We start from the raw sequence: 26,384 nt of genomic DNA, 5'->3' as shown, positions 1-26,384 counted from the left end.
TCGCTTGTGAATGCACCAGTTGATTCTGAACGTTCATCGATTCAAGCCGGCGGTATAAATATAATTATCTAATCTGTGGCTTCCTTTGATTTGTGCAAATCAAAGGTCTAAGATACGAACCTCGCTCTACCACAACTTGATTCCCATTTTCTAACAAGTTATTTACATCTCATTGAAAATGACTCCAAATTTGAAATTTTAGGGGAAATCATAAGAACGCAAATATATATTTTTTCACTTTAAAAAAATTCAGACACTTTTCCAAATCCCCGCAAGGTAAGCCAAACGCCTGATTCCCAAGCGCAAACATGTAATATTTCTACATTATCTCTGGCGAGTGGACTACCTTTATAATTTTAATTCATAAAGAACAGTATCTATGGTCTACGCAGGATTCGCAGGAATCGGTAGAAAACTGCAATAATCTCTGGAAAACCGTAGAAATCTGTAAAACCATGCGAAGATTGCAAAGACCAGAGATAATGTAGAACTATTACTAATTGCAAAGACAAAGATATTAGGGAACGTCAGGATGTCAAGATTGTCAAGTTCGAGGATTAATGTCAAATATAAATAATTATTATAAATGTAAATAATATTATTGACAATAAAATGTGTTAACGTAGTGTAAAATACAAAGTTGTCGTAAAATCCTACGGTTGTTGATATCGGTTCTCGTTCTTTAACAGTTCGTTCTTTGACAACGCGAGGAAGAGTAGCTGAAAGATGGGGATGGATTTAATTTTATATTGTCGGCTTTGCGCCGAAATTAGTATAAGTGACAATAAAATGACAACGGTAGAAAATGACGAAAAGTTATCCGAAATTATTTTCAAGTATCTTTCAATAAAGGTATGGTTCTTCCGAGCCAAACATTTTCATAACTTACTGTCAAAAATAATACCTTTATTTTTGTTTTAATTCATGTTTGCAGATAACACCTGGTGATTATTTGCCTACAAGCGTTTGTGAATCATGCAGGGTCGTTATATCGTCTTTCGAGGAGTTCGCTGCTAAGTGCAATGATGCACAGATAGAGTTAGAAAACCTTTTGGATCAAAAAAATGTTTTAGGTGACCCAATACTCGAAGCCGTTTTAACCAACCATGATGGGAATGTATTACACTCGTTCAAAGATGAAATTGATGACCGTGGTGCTCTCAGTGATGATTTTCATGACGATGACAGCGATTTATTTAATGACGATGAAAAAATTCCTGTTGCACTTATGGGTATGTATAAAAATATATGTAAACTTAAAAAAATGTACGTAAACGTCTGTTTCAGAATAAATCAACACGATAGAAAATATTAGGGTAACAGTTTACATAGTATGTTTACAAATATATATTTTATTTTTACAATTATAATGCTACCCCCTCTTTGAAAAGTTAACTTCACTTAAATATGTACATTGAGTTTTTCTACTGACATTTCTTGGTGGAACTGCATTTTAATTATAATAATAAAAATACTTAATAGTTTTATTCCACTTTTATTTATAATTATTTTATAAATTTTTTACCAGTGACCGGGATTCCAGTCGGGTCACCAGTCTGACGATGTCGGTCACGACGAAATATGTACAGTCAAAAATAAATGTTTTCATGACTTGACATGATCAGATAAATTAAACCTTTAAATTTGCTCATGACAAATGTCCACATAGTTAAATGACCATAATACGAGTATGTGTAAAATTAAAACAGCTAGGATAGTTTGTCAAGATAGACGTGTGTGGCGTTCCATCCAGTGTCAATCCAATGGTGAAATAGTATGTGTATCCACGCTTATATTATGATTTGCTACTAGCTTTTTGCATAATTTATCTTGAAATACCAAAGATAATATTGATTTTTCAGTTAAAAAGAAGAAAAAAATAAAAAAAACAAAAAAGGAAGATGACCCCGACTTCGATGTCAACCTCAAAAAAGTAGTGAAAAAAGCAGTAAAATCGAAAGTTGATGATTCAGGATTTACTTTTGTGCCAAGGAAGATACCAGGTCAAAAAAAAAAAAAACAACCATTGAAAACTAAGAGTAGACCAAGAAAATACTCCAAGCGTATGAAAGTTGAAATAGAGCCGCGTGTAAGGCGAAAAAGATTAGATCTTTCTTCAGTCAAGTATGTATTTTATAATCTGTTAAATTTTGATGTTTTGTTTACAAATTTTAACTCAGCTTAGGCTAATTTTTTTTTTCAGGAGCTGATGGCAATTTAATTGGAACATTTAGTAATTTTCTTAGAAAATAGGGATTAATGAAATTCACTATGTATATTAAATTAAGAATATTTAGATTATATTCATAATATAAACTGTAATGGCAATGGGCAGGTCATGTTGCCAGAGAGGGAATGGTCTGACGGGTACCCAGAGTTCTCAGGGGGAGACCATGAGGCAGGAAAAGGGGCACCAGGCGACCACAGAAAAGGTGGGCTGATGATATTGTCCCCGTCGCAGATGGATAGGAAAAGCCCAAAGGAGAGAAGATTGGAAAAAAATGAGCCCTACTCCAGCAGTGGAGAGATACTGAAAATAATTATTTTTTCCTTTAATTTCAAGTTACAGTTTTCTCTGCATTTCCAGTCATCCTACATAGGATGTGTCTTTAAAAAAATATGTGTAATTTCTTTTTATCTCTGTTCAATTCATTTGCGATATGTGATTATTTCTGCATTTAGTTTAATTACCAGTCTTTAACTCCATGTTGTATTATGTATTATTATTATGGATAACTTATATAGTGCCATTTTTCGTAATATAAAATAACCTCAAGGACGCTTTACTAAGTGATTCTACGAATATTGATTTTAATTTGACTTAAAATATAAGTTCAAATTTTTAGTTTTTTTCTTTTCTTGCTACGGATTTATTCAAATGATCTAGAAAACAGATGGGCTTTAAGTTTTTTCTGAAACATCACTTCACTCACAGTTTTGCGCTTCTGCTGGGAGAGCATTCTATGGCACAGGGCCTGTGCCCGGCCGTAAGTGCCAGTAACCATGTGTAGTAATCAAATTTAATCGCCGTAGATGTAGCTAATGTAGGAGCATAACGTCTGTTAGCTAGTTCACTCAGAATGCATAGTTCTTTTTAGATATTCCGGAGCAGAGTTGTGCAGTGACTTATACATATTATACACGGTATACAAACACCAAAATAAATATTTCTGCATACCTTCCAGCAATCTTATATATTTTCATACTTAACATGTAATATTGTTACCTCCCTTTTCGGTCATTTTTATTTTAAAAAATAGTTAATGCCTTGATTAATATCATATACAATTCATAAATAGAAATTGTGACTGGAATTTGACATTATCTCAAAATGCTTACCTGTGACTGTTGGTATGCAAAATTGATTTATAAAAACACGCTGTTACAAATAATTAACAGTTCGTAATGCTTACAGGAGTTTGAGAGATTGTTTAAAAAATAGTCTTTAAGTCCCGATAAATTGCTTAATCGTAATTTGTCATTATTTTGCTTTATTTACATAAAATTTATTGATTTTATATAGAATACATTAAAAAATACACAAAGAAAAAAAACATTTATAAAAACAACAAAAAACAGAATATATTATGAGAAAATATTTCTTAAAAGAATAAGCAAATGTGAACATCTCTCTTTTTTTTTTTTACATAGTTTACATTTGTATTTGCAGATTGGCTTGTCACTTATGTTCAAATGTCTACCGCTATGTTCACCAACTGGAAAACCATACAAGATCCTGCCACTCTGATAATATAAAAGTATTGTGCACGTGCGGAGATTACTTAACTAGTAGAACTAACTTGATTCGCCATATCAAGAGACACAGTGCTGGTATCGATGGAAAGTATGTTATCTTTTTGTTTTCATTAAAAATAAAAAATAAATTATCCGTAAGTGTTTTTGACTCGGTGGCTACAATTAGGTAAAAATCCTGATACGAGATAAGTCGTCTACGTAGTGTAGTAGTCGACGCAATCGCTTGCTATGCTTGAGGTCTCGGGTTTGATTCATCACAAGTTTGATATGAAATATTGGTCTAAAATATGTTTTTTCACTTCAATATTCAGTGTCCTTAGACTGACACCTTAAGGGCAAGACTAATCATATTGGCTTCATGTAACAAATAATTGAGATGAGGTGAATTTGGTTTACCATTAGATTGCCCTATTAACCAACAGGTGCGGATAGGAATATTATGATGCAAAATTATAATGGTAGATAATTTTATTTTTTTATTTTCTTGTAACTGAATTATTACACTTAATTTATGAATGTCTACTTATTATTAATTTTATTTTTATTTTGAATCTTGAAATAGTGCACACATAAACATATCCTTATGTGTGCTCTGATAAGAACAATGTACATATATTTAATTTGTAACTTGTTAAGCACATATTTCTTAGCCCTTCTGTTTGAGTTTTATAGTTTTTTCTTCATAAACAGTTTTTCCTATATCATAATATTATTTTACTGCCTTATATAAAATTGAATTTCGTGACTTTGCTTTTTTTCTAAATAGAAGTCTAATTTTTACCTTTTCTCTGGTATTGTGATCAAGTTCATCTTGGCTTTGATCATTTTTTTTCCAAAATTCTGTCTCTTTTAGAATTAATAATATTATACACAAATATCTTAATACTATAAAATATTATTTGCTTATATTATATTATTTGTCGGCCTCGTGGTGTAGTGGTCAGCGCATTTGCCTACCATGCAAGAGGTCTCGTGTTCGATTTCCGACATGGTTGACATGAAATATTTATTTAAGTAGGTGTTTTTACTCTAGAATATTTCATAGTTCCTTGACTGGCACCTGAAGCGTAAGACTGATCATCTTATCTGCATGCAACAAAAATTATCAAGATACGCTGCGATTGGTTTACCAATGCAGTTCCCTATAAGGTGCGAAAAGGGAATGATGATGATATATTAGTACTTTTAATTTATTTAACATCAAATTTACACTTGTGTATCGGTTTTTTTTTCAAAATAATTCTTAAAGCTTTGTTTTGTTATATGGTTAGTTTATTTAAATTTGTGACTAGTAATTTAATTTATAATTACAATTTATTTCATATATCAATTATAGGTGCTCGAAATGTGAAAAAGTTTTCATAACACCAAGATTACTTGATAGACATGTCAGAAAATGTTTAGATATTACTCATCCACATTCTTGCGACAAGTGTGCAAAGAAATTCAAATATAAAAAAGGACTTAGTGAACATAAAATAAATTATCACATGCCCATTAAAGACCGGCCTGTGTTTACTTGTGAAAATTGTGGCTCCATGTAAGTACTCAACATTTATTTTCTTATATTAAGAACAATGTCCATTCAAACTATGTATCTCTACCGGTTTCAATTTTTTATACTGTATTTCTAAAAGTTGCATTTCTTTTAATTTAATTGATTATTTAGTAATTTGTTATATCTTATGCAGAATTTTTTGTCTTATAAGAGTATCTATACATCTATACATATTTCCTTCTATCTAAATACTGTATTTCTTGAATTGTATATTGTTCAAGTATTTATGTTTTATATAATTTATATGTATGTGAAAGCCTTATAGGTGTAAAAATTAATAAAAAAAGTAAAACCAAGGGATGGCAAAAGCAAAATCAACAGTAAAGATTCCATTCAAGAGACTGACTGATAAATTTCCACTTATTTTGAGAAATCTGTACATACATTAATGTGTACCTTTATAGTTGCAGGAAATAATAATCAGTCTCAATACAATCCATCAATTAAATAAATATCGGCGGTGGTAAGGCAAAATTTACTAAGCGACATGTTGCTACATGTAGCTATTTCACAGAAGAGCCAATTAAAGTTTTTTTCCATTTTTTTTAATTAATAAAAAAAATCTCATATAAACATATTCTATTGGCGTGATTCCCTACATAATTGAAATAAAGATTTAAAATGTGAGATTTTTTATTAATTAAAAAAAATATTTTGATAGGCTTTTCTGTAGTTTGCTTCATGACGCTTAGTAAATTTTGCCCTTTCACCTTTGATATGTACCTTGTTTAAAATTTGTTGTGATTTAAAAACACAAAATTTTGCTGTAGTGAAAGAATTAAAATGAATTATTTTGTTAATTTTTAGTTACCACACTCCATCAAGTCTAAAAAATCATATTAAAAATATGCATAATACCAAAAAAGTAGTAGCATCGATAGTATGTGATGTTTGTGGGCGATTGTTTAAGAATAATGGACATCTAAAATCACATCAAATTGTGCATACTGAGGAAAAGAATTTTACTTGTTCCATTTGTCCGAGCAGGTAAGTTTCATAATATATTACTTTATATTAATGGTTCTTACTTATTACGGAATACATTAATATCATCAAAAAAATAATTTTATTAAAGAACACCAGAATCATTTGCATCATAAAAGTGTAAATATGCTTATATTATCTATAGCGTCTTCGGCAACCATGTATGAGGTCCTGGATTTGTAACCTGGCGAGATTAACAAGAAATGTTAAATTCTGAGTTTCATCCAAACATTTGACTCGCTTGGACTTCAAAATAATGTATGAATTGACATCTATAATTTTACTAAATGATATCAATAAATGCCAGATTACAGTTGTTTGATATATTCTACACATATGTATGTAATAAAGTTCTAATGCATGTATATAATGTGTTTCGTGGGCGAAATAATGTTTAAAAAAAAGAATAAAAAAATAGCATAAATGGTTGAAATAAGTGTGTACCTACTGAATAATTATTATTGGAAAATAAGCCCATTCCTCTCTAAAATTGTTCTTTAATTAGAAGAATATCTAAGTATGTGTTATTATTTTTTAAAGTTATTCTGCCCCTTTCTTTGCTGACCCTTAGGCTGCAAATTTGTAATACTATGTTGGTTAAATTTTATGCTATTTTATAAAATTTTCTTCCATTGATATTCAGAAAGTATTCAAGAATGAGCCAATGTGTTAGCTGTATACAAATAAACCATTCTGTGGTCCGCTAATGAGAGCTCACCCGTGTTACCTAGAACGCTATTATAATATATACAATTAAAATTTAAAACATTATTTACGTAAACAATATTTTAAAATTGTCTAAATGTTTATAAAAAAGTTTAATACTTGTATGTTAAAACTCTTGTCACATTAGTACTGGGATCAGTAACCACCATTTGTTTAAGCATTATTCCTATCTGTTTTAATTTTTAATAATGCTTCAAAATGTTGGTGGTTAAGAACCACAATTTAGCATGGATATATATTTTTTCTGGATAAGCAATTCTTTTGTGTTTAACAATTTTAGTTTTAAAAAACAATCACATTTGAAGAGGCACAATGACACTCACAGTGACACTTTATACAAATGTCCCGAGTGTCCAGCAATACTGAATACTAAGGCAACCCTTCGTCAGCACATGGTTGTTCATGACTGCACTGAGAGATACCTGTGTGCTTTTTGCAACAAAGGTTACAAAAGAGTGTCTGATTTGAAAGTAAGTGTATTATTATTTTTTATTGATGGTAAATTATTATGAAATTCCACCAAGAATACAGCCAATCAGTAAGAACTAATATAATTCCCTATGCAATTAAGTTCATGGTGGTAATTTACAAAAAAAAACTTCTAAAAAAGGCTAAAAGTTAAGAGAAAAAAAAAACAAAAAAAGTATTTTGGAACTCATTTCACATGTAAAATGTTTTTTTTTTTCTAATTAAAGAAGATATTCAAATTAAAAGATTATTGGTTTTACCTTTCTCAGGTGGCAACTTTTGATAGTATGGAAAATCTATTTTTAATTCAACTATAATATAAAACAATATTTTGAGTTTATTCAAATGTTTGTATACAAAATACTGGAATTCACCCCCTAGGAAGTCATTAAGATTAATAAATTATAACAGGGATGGAGAACATTTTTCCTTATCTAAAATGTTCTTTATCCCCGTTGTAATTTGTTAATTATAATAGGTAAGTTAATGTTTAATTATAGTTGTTGATACCTTAAATCTATTTATTAATTTTATGTACCATACAAGTACATGTTTTCACATAATTTAGATTTATTATGTTTTACAGTTACACACACGTCGTCACACCGGTCACAGACCGTATTCTTGTCTTTGGTGCGATAAAACATTTGTAGACAACTCTAATATGAGAGATCACAAGAAGCGAGTGCATCCCACCGAGCTAAAGGAGTATGAAGCGATCAATGGCAAGCCAAAAAGTAAAATATTACACATTATAATTTTTAAATATTCAACTAATTATTCCACTAACTCATAATATCCCGCGTGATTATAAGTTAATTATGTATGATGGAACAATACATTTTGGCTTGGAACAACTTTGCGACTGGTACCGCATCAACAACATGTTTAGATTATTTCTTCTATAAAACTCATCCATTCTGCGCTTGAAGTCACTTTATATTTACGGAAAATCAGCAATATCAATACTTCTTGTAATTATAAATAATAAATCCCTCTAAAGCTGCATTCAGCAACTAATGATAATTTGTAAACATGAAAGGGGTTCTTGGCCTCACAGGTTGCTCGGTATGAATTAGTTGCACAAATTAAACTATCATGCACTCTGTGTAATGTATACATTAAGTTTGTGAAAGCATTAAAAGAATACTGAGTCAAGGTTCTGTTGAAAATATCAAAGATGAGTTACATGGTAACACCGATTAATATGTATTTGGTTGCTGCATTTCTAATCTGACAATATATACGTTGCCGCCAAATAGGAAAATCGTCCACTCAACGAAGTGGCTAGGCGGTTCATAAATTGCTGGCAATCCATTGAATAGCTAACAGATGCTTTGACATAACGTTGAATGCATCGTTTAATGAAAAGGCTGAATGTCAACAATGTTTTGAGTATGTCCAAATGTTTGCAGACAGGCTGGATTTCCTCCCTAGGGAGTTATTTAGATCTAAATTTGTTGCAACAGAGAAGAAAAGCATTTTTGAGAAGGTAATATGGAAGTCTAGACATTTACAGGGTTTATGACCTGTCATTGGCTGGTTTACATCCACATTTCCTCAACTCTCCCATCTGTTTACCTTTGTGAAGTAAAGAAGCTGAAACCTTTATCATGTGGGTGAGGTTCATCTGGCTCTACTAGGCAACGGCTGAAAACAATTTTCCCAATATTATACTTCTTATACTATTCTATATTATTGCTAGTTTTCAACCAGCCATCTCGTTAAATGTTGAGCTATCTAAATTTATTCAACAAACGGCCTAGCCAATCGATGGAATGCCGGAGTTTTATGACCAAGTTAGCCACCTGATTGAGTGGCCGATTTTACTATTTGTCAGCAACATATACATACATATAAACCAAGTTAGGCAAAGTTTTATAACCAGATATTATAACTATGTTAAGCCAACATCAGGTTATAGAGCAGAATTATAGTATTTTGGAAAAAAAAGATCCTGGAAACAAGGCTCAATTTTCTTTGGCCATGGCTAAAACAACTTCATCTTGATTCCAAACTAATTTAATGAATAAATTGTTTTTATTTTTAGATTCCGCCAAAAAAAATGATCGAAAAGTTGTTGAAGCTGATAAAAACCTCGTAGAAGATTATTATCCCAGAAAAACTCCTTCAAATATTATTGTGTATCCACAGTTAAACATCAAACCTCTTCCACTAAAATGTTTCCCAGATTATAATACCTGATGTGTTTTAGGAATAAAAAAACCTTTAATACCCAAGGAAACGGTACAACATAATTTAAGTAAAACTACTTTAATAAAATGTTATTCTAAGAGTGAACATTTTATTATTTTCCTTGAAAAATCTGAATAAAACTTTTTAGTTGTAAGTGACGCTGGAAGTAAGAGAGTTGCCAACAAAGGTCTCTGCCTATTATGATGATACATGTTTGATGGTACAATCAGCGTAGATGTGATTAAAAAGTCAGACTTGTCAACAATTTAGTATTCTCAACCAAACCTATCTCCATTTAAAATTTTATTTAATAAATTTTAATAACACATATGCCTATACAGTAAACCCCCCTATAAGGTTTGAATAAGTACCACTTTATTGGGGGGAAGGTTATAGGGGGGACAAGACTCGCGCAGGATGACGTAATCTTCCCGGAACTTGCGGGACAACGTGACAGTTTAACATATTTTTTTTGTAAACAAGTATTATCTACATCGAGAGATAATGCGTATGACATCTACCGAGCGAACGTTGGACCTGGTCCGGATGCCCCAGTGTAATGTTATATGTAAAGTAAAAAGTACGTATTTACCTTACGTACTTGTAAGCGAGTAAGGTTGACCACACCCCGAAACTGTCATAGTGCAGCACTAGGATTCATAATCAGGCAGTTGATTTTTTCTTCGGAAAAAATATGCATTATTTTGTATCACAGTTAAGACCACTTCAAGAAGTTGATACCTAGTCGGTGCTTGTTAGCACTTATAATAATAATAGCTCGCTCGTCAAATAAAGTGATGGGAACGAAATATTTGTCAAGCAATGGCTCACACTGTTAATAAATAGGACAGAGCAGCGATGTGCCGATGAATCATCAATGTAAGCTGAACGTGTCTATCAAGGTCAAGGGACACGGACCTACTACGTTTAATGGGGGATCACTGTTATAGGAAAAAACTGCCTCAAATGTTATAGGAAAAAACTTTATAGGAGTGTACGTTATAGGGGGGTTTACTGGTTTTATTCCTACAAAGTAAGTGTATCGAAATATAGTCCTATCTTTACTATTCTGTGAATTTATTTTGAGTAAAAAACATTTTCTTTACAACATGCAAACTGTTGAAGTTGAATGTTTAAGTACGCATTTTCTTATCGAAATTTTATGGATATGATCAATTGTATTTCACGTAAAATTCACGAATAAATGTATTTAATGTTTTGTTTTAAAAAATCGTCGTTTAAGGCTTAAAATTTTAGAAAAAATGTTTAAGTTTTTAAAAAGTGTATTCATTATTATCAAGAACAGTGTTTTTAAATAAAATAATTTTACTTAGAGTCTTTTGTCAGGTTCTCATTCTGATGACGAGCAATTGGTTTATCAAATCAAAACATCATAATATACACTGTTTTTTAAAATAAAAATAGTACGGTTGTCAGTTTCAAAGTAGTGTCATTTCACTTTTACGTAATAATGAAAATTGTGTTAATCAAAAAATATATCACTGAAGATTATACGGCCCTGAAGTCTCGCAATCTGGCCCTGAAACAAGGTTTATATAAGAAAAAATAAATATAAGAATCATTAAGTTTAAATTAGTTTATTTACACATTTAAATATAAAAATCCTCCAAGGGATACATTTCATTTTAAATACTCATTCACAGTGCCTACTATTTTTGTTGTAGGTACACACAAATATCTATAATACAATTTTATATAAAATTTACAATTGACGACGCTAGTGGATTAAGAAAAACAAAAAGCAGAGATAACCGAGGTTAAAGTTTTGAACAGCAATAAAATTATTGATAATATAACACCTTAATTTGATCTTAAAATCGGTTTTCTGCTACTTTTTGATGGTGTAGTTGGCTTTATGTAAAGGAGCTGAACATAAAATCTTCATTTATGAAAAAAAACATTTAAAAAAAATTGCTACATGACACCTTCACCCAGTCACGTCTTTGATTCAATATTTATTCAACCTTTTTAAAGGATTGCGGTAATTTATCGTTACACCATTTAATATAAGTGGTTAATTAAAATAATTTGTTTTCAATTTTATTTTAAATTGATGTTTCAGGTTCATCTTTGTATACATTTTAATGCAAAATTAATTTGTACATGTAATTTTGTTGATCATTAAAAGATTCAGTAAAGTACGAATGCTAAAATTTTATAAAACCCTTAAATTATTAATGATTGTATAAATGTACTGTCGATCTTGTACTTTTTGATGATCATCTTATGTTGTATTTCTTATAAATCTTATTATAAGTTACAGGAATAAATGTCACCGTTCCTGTAGCAAATTATTAGAAAGTAAAATTAACTCACAATTCAGTACACCTCTTTGATAAGCCATACTAAGCTTTATTCAAACTAATCAATTTATATAGCAACAAAAAAACTAGTGTTTTCTATATATTCGTAGTGAGATAGTTAATTTTGAGCTTAAATATAGTCAAACGGGATGTAACACATTCTTCTTACGAGAAGAAGGGGTAACTGGGGTAGACAGACGACAAAAAATACCGTCAATGGGCTTAACAATATAAATAGGGCCATCCAAATGAACATGGCCCACAAAGAGGCTATGGCCATCATTTTAAGTGCTGATGTTCTGTGGGTTTTCCCAATTTCATCCTTCCGAATGCGGAGTCACGTATGCCGATCGGCTGCTTGATCAGAGAATTGTGGCGCTATGCTGCTCATCTACGAGTTCCTTCCGGCTAAGTTAAACTTTCTCTTAAGTGGTGCCCAGAAATCTGTAATCAATAATAATATTCGATATTAATATTTATTTCTTGAGTTTTACTTAAATTGACATGCTGAATTTCATATCAAGTTCTATAAAATAAGATTTAATTAGCTAGAGTCCAGACACGTTTCGGAAGAATCACGATTGTATATGTTAGCACTATGGTCAAGCTTCTTCCAAAATGTGTTCTTCTCTGGGGCATTTATTAATGCCATTAAGGAAAATTTATAAAAAATAAACCTTTAACACAATCTTCCATTGATTTTTTCAGTAAACAAAATTATCCTTAAATGTATTATTTAGCCCAAAACTATAACATTCTGAAGCATCGATTTTCCAAGGTTGCATTCGCCTGAAATGCATATTCCAAAAAAATTGTAGAATGTTGTTTTTTTGTAAATTAAAAAAGTTTGTATTTTAACGTTTACAAACATCAATTTCTACATGTAAACATATTTTTAATGGAGTAATGTTTAAAAAATTTTAACTGACATTCGAGACATTTTTGAAAAACGGATTCTTACACAGAATGCATCAATCAGTAAGTAGCGTAGAGTTTGACATTTGCAAAAAGAATTCTTTATTTGCAAAATTATTTTTCATGTTTTGGAATTCAACCACAAACAAGTACCAAGGTACCTACATTTGTAATTAAATCCAATAGTTCAATATTAAAAATGTTTAGTTTTGGAATACAACCATGAACAAGTACTTAGGTACCCACATATCAATGAAAAGTATTTTTCCTTTTACCCAGAAAGTTTTTGCACGTTTTTACGATACGGTCATATTTCTATTATCATTATTTATTTATTTATTGACGGACTTATACAGTCTATTCCAACAATGGTAAAAACATTTTCTTATACTAAATACAGGTACAAATGAAATAAAATACAACGAAATAAAATTAAAGATAGGACAAAAAAAATAAGACAAAATCTGGTCTATCTTAGTTCTTTCTTTTCTTTTGGTTTCGAATTAAATGTCAAGGTCAAGTCGAAACACGGCTGACGACTAAAGAATTACTAAATTCGCGTTGGGCATGGGTTGAGTGCCATAATTTTAGAGGGCTCAGGGTAAATCGCGCTCTGATTTTTCTTAATTAACACATATTCCTGTATTTTCTGGATGGATTATTGGTACTAGAGTAGTGTCATAATAAATTATATACCCTCAGACCAGCAATTTTGCTGATTGGGAATATTTCGTACAAATAAAAAATATATTGTAATAAAATATGTAAAGTTAAAACGATGTATTTTGTCATTTTCGTAATTTATTTTGGTTTCGAATTAAAGGTCAAGCTCACATCAAAACACGGCTGGCGATCAAAGAATGACTAAATTCGCGATGGACTTGAGTTGAGTGTCATAATTTTAGAAGGCTCAGGATAAAACGTTGTCTGACTTTTCTTCATCAATACGCATTTACGTATTTTCACATGTTTGTTCAACCAGCTTATAGCAGGCAAGCTAACTTTCGGGCAGGACAACGTCTGTCGGGTCCGCTTGTTATGAATAAAAATTGAACACTATAAAATTACTAGCAATTTTTAAAGAGACATTTTATTGCGTAAAATGAGGAAGATAAGTGTTTTTTTTTAATTTGTTAATAGACAGGCGCAGTTGGTAAGACGGCCAACTGTGAAACTGGCGTTGCGTGTTCGATTCTCGCCAGTTGCAAGAAAAAAATCCAAGAAAGATTTTTTCTCAATTGGTCTGGGTGTTGTGGTGTATTTTTCATGACCTTCCATATGGATATCCCCTTTATCCCAACTGCTGACAAGCCCCTAAATAGAGGCTTAGCGGCTTATTCTTTAAAAAAAAAAAATAATAATCAGATATAGCCAAATTTAAAAATAATATTTTTATGTATCGTATTATCGGCGCTATGATTTTTTAAAGTTTTGTGATTTTGCAATTCTCTACGGTAAGTTGTCCTAATTGGTGGGTTGGCTTCCCGCTAACCGGAAATGTATCACAACGTTGGTTGATTTCGGAAAACTAGTGACGTCGTTCAAAGTAGTTTTTATTAATTTTGTTCATACATTTCTAAGAAATTTCGCCGTGCAATTAGATGCTCTAATTTTTACCGCGCGTAGGGATTTTTTTTTTACATTAAATTTCCCGTTGCATTGAACTTCCCTATTGCTTAGTGCTTTCAAATTGAAGCACACTCTGCATTTTTTTGTGAAGTAAAAGAGCCAAAACTTTTATTGAACAGGTCCAACCGGAAGCATAGGTAATAGCAATTAAAAAGCATTTTCAGGCATAACCTAGTAGATAAAATGATTCGGATGAATTTCACCCACATCAGCTCTTTTGCTTCGCAAAAATCAACAGATTAAAGAATTGAAACACTGGATGTTCAAACAATGGTAGAATGATTAATGTTGTGCACTATGTACCTAAAATAGTCAATGACAGATCGTAAGGCTTGTAAATGTCTAGACTTCTATATTCCCTTCTCAAAAATGTTTGTAAACTCCCTGGGGAGTAAAATTCAGTATTGTTACAAACACTTGGACAAATTCGAAATATTGTCGTTTTTTAAAATTTGTAGGTACAAGCGTCAGAACGCCAAAACGATATTTTTGTCTTATTTTGAAGGCACCATGATTTATTTAAAGATTTGCGCTTTTAAAATCCGCGGTGAGATTTGGTACGAGGAATGATGACGTCATTTGTCGACGTCATCATCGACCAATGACTAATGTCGTCACTCGTAGAGTTTTTAGATAGGATATTAGTTATAGGCCGAAAGGCTTAACAGCAACGCTTCAAAACGTTTGATTCAAAAACAGTAAAAAAATAATTTCTTACATTTTAGAAATATTATTTTATTTACAATCAAATGTTCATATTGTTATCATGTATAAAAAACATTTTGGGTAAAACTAAACGTCTTCATTTGGTCAAATTCTTAACACAAATGTGATTCAAAAGAAAACAGGCCAAAAGGGGAAGCGGAAGGTATAATACCGTACACCTAACTTTGAACGTCATTTTCTTGAAATCGGTGCAATTATGTACCAGTTTACCCTAAATTTAGTTAAGTTTTAAATGACCAAAACTTATTTTTGTGCGACTGCCATTGAACCCTAAAAAATAAAATATTTTAAAAAGTAGGAAATACGAAATTACCCGAACTTTCGTGTAATTCTATACGCCGTTCGTCTAATTTCGTACATTCTTTAAATGCTCAAAAAGCACGATTAAATGTATTTTTAGAAATGATAAAATGACTTAGTCAATTATAACCTTTATTGTAATTTTTACATTGGTACATTTATTTGCAAAATTCACATAAATAATTATCGAGGAATTGAATTGGAGTTGAATTTGGCTATCGATGCTTCGTCAAGTTGATGTGCCTTAGGTTGTAAGGTTGTCTAGATCATTCATTGGTACTCATTATGTCTCTGCTCTGCATTAATTGCTTCTTCTGCAGAAATAAATTAATTTGGTGACTAACCATTTCTTCCCTCAGTCAGTTGATTAAACACACTAAAGTCTAAAGGCCAGACAATTTCAGTTCTAGAGCCATTGACATTTTTCTACGCATCGGCAATTCTGAGGTAAAGTTTTGTGAAAAGAGCAATGAAGTGAAGTGGCGTTAGCTTGGTGTAATACAAACAGTTATGGCGGTTAATACTGTGGTTAAAACCTGTTTTTGACCTTCAACTGCCTGCCGTTACAAAAACATACGTAATTAAATATTATACTGTCAATAGCATTACGCTAAATATGCTTACAAAATGAAATTCAATACCGTCACTACTTAATTTCGTATAAATATGTACTTACGGCTAATTTTCTGACGTTAACATTTTGTAAAAGCGAGTGTGAAATCACATCTGACTGATGTAACAACTTGCGAGGGTGCAAGACTACACCAAACGAACGAATATGACACATACAAACATATGTAACTGGCTTTCTTCCGACTTGAAACTGCTGTTCGGAATTGGCTACTGTACGGTATTACCCTCCGCTCCCCTACATTTTACTTAAAATAACAACTCTTGTGTGGGTACGTTTATGCTGAAATTTTACCCGATTTTGGCATGGTATCTATAATAAATAACAGTATTGATATAACAATAATAATTCTCCAAATTTTTGGTATACGGGGTGTTTTTTAAACCCTGTCACACCGAAACCACGATGATCAGTATGGGCAAGAAGACATATTAGCATATTAAAAAAAATATTTAGAACAATTTTAAAAAAATAAAAAAATTTAAAAAAACAAATGGTTGTTTACTTCTGCAAGGGAGAAGTGAGGGGAGTGCGACGCAGTGTCAGACTCCCCCCTACTCGTTTCTCCACTGCAGAAGTAAGCAACCATTTGTTTTTTTGATATTTTATTTTTTAAAATTTTATTTGCTCTAAAAAATATTTTAATGTGCCAATATGTCTTCTTGCTCATACTGATCATCGTAGTTTCGGTGTGACAGGGTTTAAAGAACACCCTGTACCAATGCAGTGCCCTATGTATTTATTTTTTTATTTATTTAACACTTTTTATACATATACAGTTTATATACATATAAGGGCGGGCATATTGCCTTAAGGCAATTTCTTCCTACCTACCCAAACCGTTACTTACAATTTTATACAAAAATTAAAAACAAAGATTAAAAAAATAAAAATACATAAAAAATGAACACTATACTATGAAGAGAGGAAAGAGGATGGGAAGGAAAGAAGAAGAATAAAAGAACAACCTTAATATTTAGATATTGACATTTCAATCTTAACTTAAATGTAAATAAAGAAGGGGCGTCGCTAACATTAGTGGATAGATTATTCCACAATCGAGCAGCTACTACTGTGAAAGAGGAGGCAAGAAAATTAGAGCGATGAAAGGGTATTAAAATGATTTTCTTGTTGCTAGAACGAAGAGATAGTCCGTGTTGTGATAGTGGTTGGAAATGTTCTCTCAGATAAACAGGCGAAGTGGGATTATTTAAAATATTGTGAAGAAGTGATAAAATGTGAATGTTTCTTCTATGCCTGATACTGAGCCAGTGTAGTTGCGTGTGATATTCGGTTATGTGGTCGAATTTGCGTAGATCGAAGATATAACGTATACAAACATTCTGCAATCGTTCTAACTTATCAAGTAATTCAGAGTTAGCATCTGGATAACATACATCCGCATAGTCAAGGAGTGGAGGAAGTAAGCTCTGAACAAAAACATTGCTTAACATTAATTGGCAAGAAATTTTGTAATCTTTTAAATGAGTGCAAACTGCTATAAAGTTTGCAACTAACTTTGTTAACCTGATCGTGCCACCCTAAATGCTTATGAATGATAATACCTATGTTTTTGACTAAAGTCATGAATGGAATATCTGTACCATCTATTTTGAAAAGATGAAGTGTGAAAAAATACATTTTTCAATACATTTTTTTGTTACCAACAAGTACAATCTGGGTTTTTGTTGGACTTATGAGAAGTCCATGTTTTTTTGTCCATGAAGAGATATGCTCGAGTGAAAGTGACATTACTTTATGTGTTTCAACAATGTCATGTATTTTCCTTTAGGTGTGGAAAGGGAATGATGATCCAGCCCATATCCGCATCTGGTGGTGCAAAAAAAACTGCACCGGTAAACTGATTTCAGTGTAGGTTCAAGCATTTGTTACAAATTTATAACGATGACGCCAGTCCAACGAAACCATAAAATATTGTAGCGTGAAAAATCCCGTTTTTTAAAATTATATCTAAATATTTTATGTCTACCTTATCGGGAATCAAATATTAATATTATTTGTTTCATGGTAGCAAATATGCCAATGGTGGTCATAAAGAAAATATTAAATTAAGAAAAGTTTACCCGAAACGTTTAATTTTGCATTTTCATAAATGCGTAATAAGAATTCATTGAACCAAGAAATTGAATAAAAATTGCAAAAATGACTGACGACTTGGGTTGTCCTCGATCGTGCTTGCCTTCGTGTGAGTAGATGGGTAGGCGTATAATATTATATTTATTTTTTAGTGGTTATTGAAGGTAAACCTGTTAGAGCAAGCTGCAAGCACGAGATTACCTTCATCTGCGTGTTGTCAAAATAGCCCGTTTCTGGGCGTTGAGTTTAGGCAGGTACAAAAATACATGTTTTCCGTCATTTCAAGGAATCATTTGTGCCTAAAACTATCTAATAATTATTTTAATTTTGTTGGTGTGTACTTGCGTAGTCTAGTATTATCAGAAGGTCGCAACTGTTTGATAGAGGGGAGATAGGTACCCAACGCAAAATCAATCTAACAAAAAATACTTATTCTCAGTAATTTAACTAACATTACCCCGTGTAGATAATAGGGAAATATCACAAACTACGAATACCGATAAAAATATATGAAAAGGATTTAGAAAAATTCATTGTATTTTCAAAATCAATATTTTTGGAGAAATGTGGAGAAATGATTTCATACCTAACTTTAAAAAATAAATTAAGAAAAAATATGACATTATAAAAACGCGACATGTTTGGAATTGATAATAATAAGTGACGTCAAGATTCGTGACGATGTTCTATAAAAATTTAAACGGTTACTAACAAAGTTTAACATTAACATAAATCGTGACGTTTGAGGGGCGTGGCCAATGCAATGACCGTTTTCGCGGGAGTTGAAAATTACAAATTAAAAAAATAATTTTATGCAACTAATATTTTTGTTGTCTATTGTTTGTGTTCATGTCGTTATTCCTTTCTGTTTGTTTTTAATGTCGTTTTCAACTCTAATTTGAAAATCTATGTAACCTGTTTTTGGCCGATGTTATCATGTTTTGGTATAAGGCCCTAATAAAGGAAAAAAAAACTAGTAATTTTTTTTTTTCGACAGTATTTCATTATGCCCTTATTACTTAAAAAAAAATTAAAACAGGTGATATTTCTCTACTAGAACATTACTTTATTCATATAAAAACGTCGTTCTATTTTTTAGTTTCCTTAGAATAATTATATTTTTAAAAGTTTATTACAACTAAACGCCTATGTCTGCCAGATTTGACTTAGGTAATTCGTTTAAATTTTTAAATATGAAACTGTTTATTTTAAATGTTTTATTTTAGGACCCATTTTAACCAGTTGTGAGTACCCCAATGCTAGTAAATATATAATATTAAATACACATATTAATAATAACAAGTATGATTAGCATACCTAAATATAAATAATATATCTACCCATAGTTTTGCCGTAGCATTAATTTTAAATTATGTTTTTCCTTTTATATTGCGATGAACTTTGTAGGTATGTATATCAATATGTTAGTGGATAAGTTGTCCCAAAATGAATTTTACAAAAAAAATATTTGCAAATTTAGTGAGAAACGCACACGAGAAAAGCACCACAAATGGTGCAGTCCAATTTCTGTATCCTGGATTTACAAATCGCCCACAAATTTTCTATAGGGTTAAGGTCAGGTGAATTTCCAGGCCAGACTTAAAGAGTTATTTTTTTATCATTGAAATACTTAAGCATAAACTTCGATACGTGACAAGGAGCTGAGTCCTGTTGAAATACAGCCCCACCATTAGGACAACTTTTACTCAGTTTTGTACTCAAGTGCTGCTCCAATAGAGCTTTATACTTTAGGCTATTCATCATTCCTTTTATTGGTATCAAAGATTCGGTCAAATGAGAAAGTGGGTCTCATCTGAAAACAGCACCTTCTACCGGTCTTCTACAGTCCATTTGGTATATTTTCTAGCCCAAATGAGCCTTTGCTTCATCATACGTGCCGTCAGGAGTTATTTCTTCTGTGGCCGAATTGCTTTTTTCCCAGATTCAATGAGTCTTCTTCGTACTGTTGAGTCATGTGTCATCACCCCAGTGGCTGCCAAATCTCGTTGAAGTTGGTAACTGGTTTTTATGGGGTTTAACTTACTACTAAGGTTAAACTTACTATTAACTTATTTCTGATTAAAGATATTTCATCTCGGACACTAGTTTTCCGGTTTCTTCCATATTTCCAAATTATTTTTGCTTCAACTGACCCTGTTTCTGTTTTCTGATTAATAATCTTGCTGACTGCTTCCGGTCTCACAAAACATTCATTTGCAATCTCCTTCTGAGTCATTGATGTATGTTCACTTAAGGTTATAATCTTTTCCCTTTTCCTCGGCGTGATATCTATGATTTAAACCAACTCAAAAACACTGTTTAATTTATATGAATTTATATAATATATAATATAATAAAGCAATTTATAAAATTAGTCCTTTATTGAGAAAATTAAAAAAAAAAAACACAGATAGTACACCAATAAACACCAATATGAGCTCCTAGAGGATTAATGAACTGTAAGTCATAATTTTTGGCGCTAAAAAACTGTCAAATTGACATATGAGTGTTGTTATACGTAAAAAATGACAAAAAATTACACTCATTCCATTAATTCGCACAATACTTTATCTACACAACTTCATTCTTCATCTAAAATAAAATTTAAGGCTGTTCTCAGTATATTTGAACACAGTTGAGTTGGTGTATTAAGAATAACTCTTGTAAAAAATTATCTACTAGGAAGTTGCACAAACGAATCTTCAGAATACGAACTTGTGAAATAATGCTAGTACTATACAAACCTAAAGATAATTATGGACATGTTGCCATGATTGAAAATTGTTTTCGTGGGATTGGTTAATATTCTAATTACAAAGCTTCTTCACTTCTACAGCCCCAAGTCGAAAAAATAGGTTTTATATTGGTGATGAATATTTCGACGTGACCTAATTTGAGTATTCCACTGCATTGTTGACGATCTGAGCTTTTTCGTTTTTAACCCTACATGCATAAGCATTCTTGGGGGTTACAGTATTCATAAGCATTCGCCTCTTAGAGAAACACGTGACATAGATGATTTTAGATTTTTTAGACTATAAGATACAATAATGCACATTTAAAATCTGAAACGTTGTTTATTAATGAAATCAAATAAAAATGAGTAAAATATGTTTAAACGTACTTCAAAATTGAACTTTATACATCTTTCACTATACAAGTTATAAGCATTTTGCGTTGTATGTTAGACAAATGTTTATGATATGATCTTTATCTTGAAACATAAAAAAACAAAAAATATTGCATATATAATGACACATAATTTAAAGACGTATACAATTTAGATACAAAGGTTGATAAAAAAAAGCGTTCCGAAAAAATCTTCGTAGCTCTCTCCTGCAAACTGTGTAATAGATTTGCAGATAGAGCACTTTTCGTAGCGATTTTACATCCTATACACGCCTTAAAGTTGTTTTAAAAAACAAAATAAATTAAAATGCAAAGAAAAAGATACAGAGAACATTAAAAAGAAATAAAAAATGAATAAAGTATAGGTTCACCAAATGAACATTTGTGGGTATTAAATAAATCGATATCATTGGATACCAAATTACTGTTATTTGTTATGTTCATTCTGTAAAATACATAGTATTCTATTTCATCATCTATATTTTTGCACATGATGGTGTATAAGGCACAATGCAGCGTATTTCGATCATCTGTTCTTGCGCTTCAGGTGCCAGTCCAGGGGATAGTAAAATATTGCAGTGAATGCACTCCCTCCACACAAACAAAACCGATTTAAATATCAGGGGTCTTCCTTTCGGTTTTGATCATACTTCAAACAATGTTTGTCACAAATCAAGTCACCTTTTTAAATTTCAATGTTATAACCGAGATTAATCAACAAATATTTTATTCCGACCTTGCCAGGAATTGAACTTGGGACCCCGAGGATGGTAGACGATCGCGCCACATTATCTCTACTCGATTTCCTTTTCCAGGATTTTCACCGTAGACTAGCCATCGAGTGAAAAACACTTTTCTGGGACTCTGGTTTTATTTCACACCCAGAACGTATTTAAATTATAAACAAAAAAATGACTGGTGATTAGTCTGCCAGGTGGTGTATTGGTTAACGCGTTTGCGTATAGTGCCTGGGTTCTTGTGTTTCTTTACCTACATTCCGTGAAGTACTTATTTGATTGGTGGTTTTTCACTGTAATATTTCATAGCCCCCTAGACAGGCGCCTAAAATGTAAGTCCGATCATTTTACATTCGTACACATTTGTATATCACAAATGAACGTTGATACGTTGTGATTAGAGTACCAGTGTAGTGCTCTATGTACCATACGACGGAATTGAATACCATACAACTTTAGTGCGTACAATTCTGTAGAGTGGTGCGGTGGTTTGGGGGCCCGAAGAAGCTTACTAATGCTGGATAGGTGGGTAGAATACAGAAGAAGTTTCTTCGTTATCCGTACATGAGGAAGTATGGATACTTCTCTTTGCGTACCGATAACCCCTGTTTTATGTGTGAGTAACGATAAGTTTCCATACAATTCATTCTAGTGTAGTGTAGTGTAGTGTAGTGTAGTGTAGTATTTAACACAAACGAAATTTGTACGTTTTCTCGGTTCACCGACAGGTTCACATTAGTATAGGGTAATTAAACATTCGAACACAAAAAAAGACCTCCGTAGTGGTTAAGAAGCTTGACTCACGCACGGAAGGTTCCGGGTTCGATTCCCGGTGAGAATACAAACAAATATATGTTGTTTCTCAAGCCTGGGTGTTCAGGTGTTCTGTGCTGTAATTCACCACTGTGATTGGGCCGCCTGGCCCGTTGTGGTGCAAAAAAAAAACACAAAATTACTGTTCCCTCAATACGATTTTCAATGACAAATTAATAGTCAAAGTAAAAACCTTTCGAGTTCGTTCGTCTTAACTGTGTTTGGTCTATACATTTATGCATTTACGCGTATTATGTGCAATGTTTTACTGTCATAAATACCCATAAAATGTATGTACGTATACAAGGTTAAATCAACTGGTAATATGAATGTTTTCGCTGGATGTTTCGTCTGAGTTGAAATAACAGAATGTTGTGTTTACTAACCCAGTTAATAATCGCTCTTCTCTGTCCATTTACAGGCTATGAAATAATATAATCCTTTGTGCCACTTCACTTTGTTTGCACAATAATGTACTCGTATGACCTTCGTGAAAACTGCGGATCAGTCACAATCGTCCCGACCACAAATGTCACGAATTGTCTCGACGGCACGACAACTCCGGTTGGATACTAGTTGCACGACTGCCGAGGGAGGCCTGCCTTTGTCGGCCGAGACTGCCACAACCACTCTTCGGCTTCTCTTCACTCTTCTCCTAAAGCCTGCGCCGTGGGCGGGAGAGAGACAGCGCTGTCCTGACATCACAATTTTATGCAACAGCTCGAACTATTTGTGACGCAACGTGTTAGTAGGTGAGTACCCCTACTCTGCGTTATTTAACAGAACCGAATTTTGTTATGATTTGACCTAAAAACCATTAACAATACGAAATGTGCAAAACGGGGTCATCTCACTACTAGGAGATAAGTTGTATGCAGGGGAAATTTTTGTCCTATATGGCAGCAATAAACTTACTGTTTTTTTAAAGCAATTAGCAGTTCATCCACACGTAGGTTGGTATCCATAATCCATACCAATAAGTGGATTACCTACACATGTATACCTACCTAAATGTGTGTCCTGTTGTATATCTACATCCCCTACGAACTACTTTCGCAGACATAGGAGAAATAAAGAAATGAACGATAAAGCCTTCAATCGTTTTCGGTAAGGGCAGGTATGCAGGTCATAAAAACGTAAATAAGATGTTGTTTTAAATCTAATATTACAACCAGAATAATCTCCTTTTTAAAAAAAAGGTAATACAATTCTATAAAAAAAGGTTTCAACTAAAATATTTTAATATATACATATTTTTTTGAAGTATTTTTTATTTTTTTGAAGCATAATTTTACGTAGAAATAAAGGAAAATGTCACAAAAATGTATGTAATTAAAAATGCTTGTATTTCTTTTATTATTTAAAAATTAAAATTTGGCTTCGGCCACTTTCATGTTCAACTTATTATAACAAATTTTAGTTCAATAATTAGTCTTTATTGAGATCTCAGATACCTAAGTTTAGTCTAAATTTGAAATGGTGTAATCTGCCGGTCTAAAAGTAATTATATTTTAGTTACATAAAACTTTTGAGTATATTTTTTAACAGAAATACATTTTTAAAATATTGTTCTTATCTAATTTATGTTTTTTTTTATGGCGCGATTAAAAAAAAAACATTCGTTTTGAAATGGCAAAATCGTGTGATTTCTTAATTTTGCGTACGTTTTACCAGACTTGACCAATTTATTTAAAACTTGTTCTTGATAAATTGTAATGTTATTAAAAGTTTAAATTAGTTATTAAGATGTTATGAACTAACATAGTTTATGACATCTTCAATTCAATAATTCAATAAATTGAATCGGCATTCACTTCGTAACACTTAATGATAAATTATTATGAATTGAACAAAATAAATATTAGTGTTACATGTACAAATTATTTAAAAAACACAGCTATGATTTCGAGACTAACATAGTTTATGACATCTTCAATTCAATAATTCAATAAATTGAATCGGCATTCACTTCGTAACACTTTATGATAAATTATTATGAATTGAACAAAATAAATATTAGTGTTACATGTACAAATTATTTAAAAAACACAGCTATGATTTCGAGAGAGCAATTCTTCTATAGACAGGTAATCCAAAATAAGACGATACGGGAGGAGTGCTCTCCCGAAATTATAGTTTTGTTATTTTAATAGAATAAACATACTTATATACGTGTAATAACAAAGATTCTATTTTATAATAATTGTTATGAACTAACTTATTAAGGCATAAATGAATAAATAATAGGTAACTACAAATTTCATCGATATTATTTGGTATTCGACAGTATTTTGAGTATGTCTAAATGTTTGTAAACAAGTACTGGATAAAGGTTACTACAACATAGATGAAAATTTTTTTTAAGAAAGTTATTTCTATATGGAAGTAATTGGCTGGCTGGCTTAAGTTGCATACTGTATAATAATTCACCATTTTGTCTATGTTTGAAGATCCACATTTCTTCAATTCATTCATTTGTTATTTTTTGTGAAGTTGAAAAGCTGACATGAAAGCTCCCGAAAATACTTTTTCATAAAATAGCCAAAGTTTGAGCATCATTATTCTTACCTCATTTATGTATGTAGGTACATACCTATATAGTAATGTAGCAAACTGTTACATAGCCACTACGAATGTCCTTTCCTTATAATTTATTGATATTGGGGATCGTCTGTAAATTATATGTTACGGGCGAATCTTACAATATTTTAGACACTTCGCCAGAAGAGAACCAGACAGCCTTAAATAGCTCTTTGTGATGGGCGGAGTGGAGGGAAGAAGATTTAAAGGTCGCTCACCTACCCGATGGAGCGTCTAAATCAAATCTACGCTGTGGTCTTCGTGACTGATGCTCTTTACTCTGCCCAGAATAGGACTATCTGAAGGCAGATCACAAAAAGAATGATCGAGTGCAGCCGCCAATCTCAGTCATGAGGGATAAGGACAAGAATGGTGACTGACGAGTACATTAGTTATTACAAATTCAACCACGGATTATTTTAATTTGTTATTGCAAAAAGTTGGGCATTATGGCAAAACACAATTACCTACCCACTTACAAATATACTTAAAGTTCCGGACCTGAAACACCTATACCATGCACTGGCAAATTCTGTGTTGACTTACGGTCTAATTGGTTAGGGAGCTTGCACAAAAACCGCCCCTGAACCTGTAGCAATTGCACAGAAATCTTTAATCCGAGTAATTAAAAAAAAACATTTCGTTATCCAAGTGACTTGCTCTTCAAAGAATTCAGAGTACTTAATATTATTCAACAGTATGTTTTGAGAACGGTAGTGGTTACACACATAAATAGAGACATACCCAAGCGTAAACCACAACCATAATACAAAATACTCCAATAGGGATCTGATACTAAGTGAAGGGGTCAAAAC

The 26,384-nt window shown here is 32.0% G+C and overlaps 1 protein-coding gene and 1 long non-coding RNA gene across 2 annotated transcripts; one reads left to right on the top strand and one right to left on the bottom strand.

Moving 5' to 3' along the window:
- Positions 1–502: 502 nt before the first annotated feature.
- On the top strand, positions 503–9,749 carry LOC148271696 (uncharacterized). Its single transcript, XM_088241040.1, has 10 exons — positions 503–588; positions 690–852; positions 935–1,232; positions 1,863–2,124; positions 3,671–3,844; positions 5,093–5,296; positions 6,122–6,301; positions 7,305–7,494; positions 8,079–8,229; positions 9,543–9,749. The coding sequence occupies exons 2-10, from the start codon at positions 727–729 to the stop codon at positions 9,695–9,697; spliced, it is 1,740 nt and encodes a 579-aa protein (XP_088097166.1). The 5' UTR covers positions 503–588; positions 690–726; the 3' UTR covers positions 9,698–9,749.
- Positions 9,750–11,270: 1,521 nt separating this feature from the next.
- On the bottom strand, positions 11,271–23,513 carry LOC148271695 (uncharacterized). The gene is made up of 2 exons (XR_015825038.1): positions 23,376–23,513; positions 11,271–12,456 (listed from the first exon to the last, which is right to left on the bottom strand). It is a non-coding gene; the product is annotated as an uncharacterized LOC148271695 (long non-coding RNA).
- Positions 23,514–26,384: the final 2,871 nt, after the last annotated feature.

The sequence above is a fragment of the Micrasema longulum genome, unplaced genomic scaffold, assembly GCF_059751315.1.
Source record: "Micrasema longulum isolate JH-2025_06_02 unplaced genomic scaffold, ASM5975131v1 h1tg002721l, whole genome shotgun sequence".
NCBI classification, from domain to species: Eukaryota; Metazoa; Arthropoda; class Insecta; order Trichoptera; family Brachycentridae; genus Micrasema; species Micrasema longulum.
The sequence above is the reverse complement of the archived record's forward strand: the minus strand, read 5'-3'. Positions and strand labels throughout refer to the sequence as shown.

Bases quoted from the DNA above. Each gene is read 5' to 3' on its own strand.
- LOC148271696 (XM_088241040.1), top strand. From the start codon at position 727: ATGGGGATGGATTTAATTTTATATTGTCGGCTTTGCGCCGAAATTAGT. The intron at 1,233-1,862 runs GTATGTATAAAA...TTGATTTTTCAG, and splicing joins AATTCCTGTTGCACTTATGG to TTAAAAAGAAGAAAAAAATA. The intron at 7,495-8,078 runs GTAAGTGTATTA...TATGTTTTACAG, and splicing joins AAAGAGTGTCTGATTTGAAA to TTACACACACGTCGTCACAC.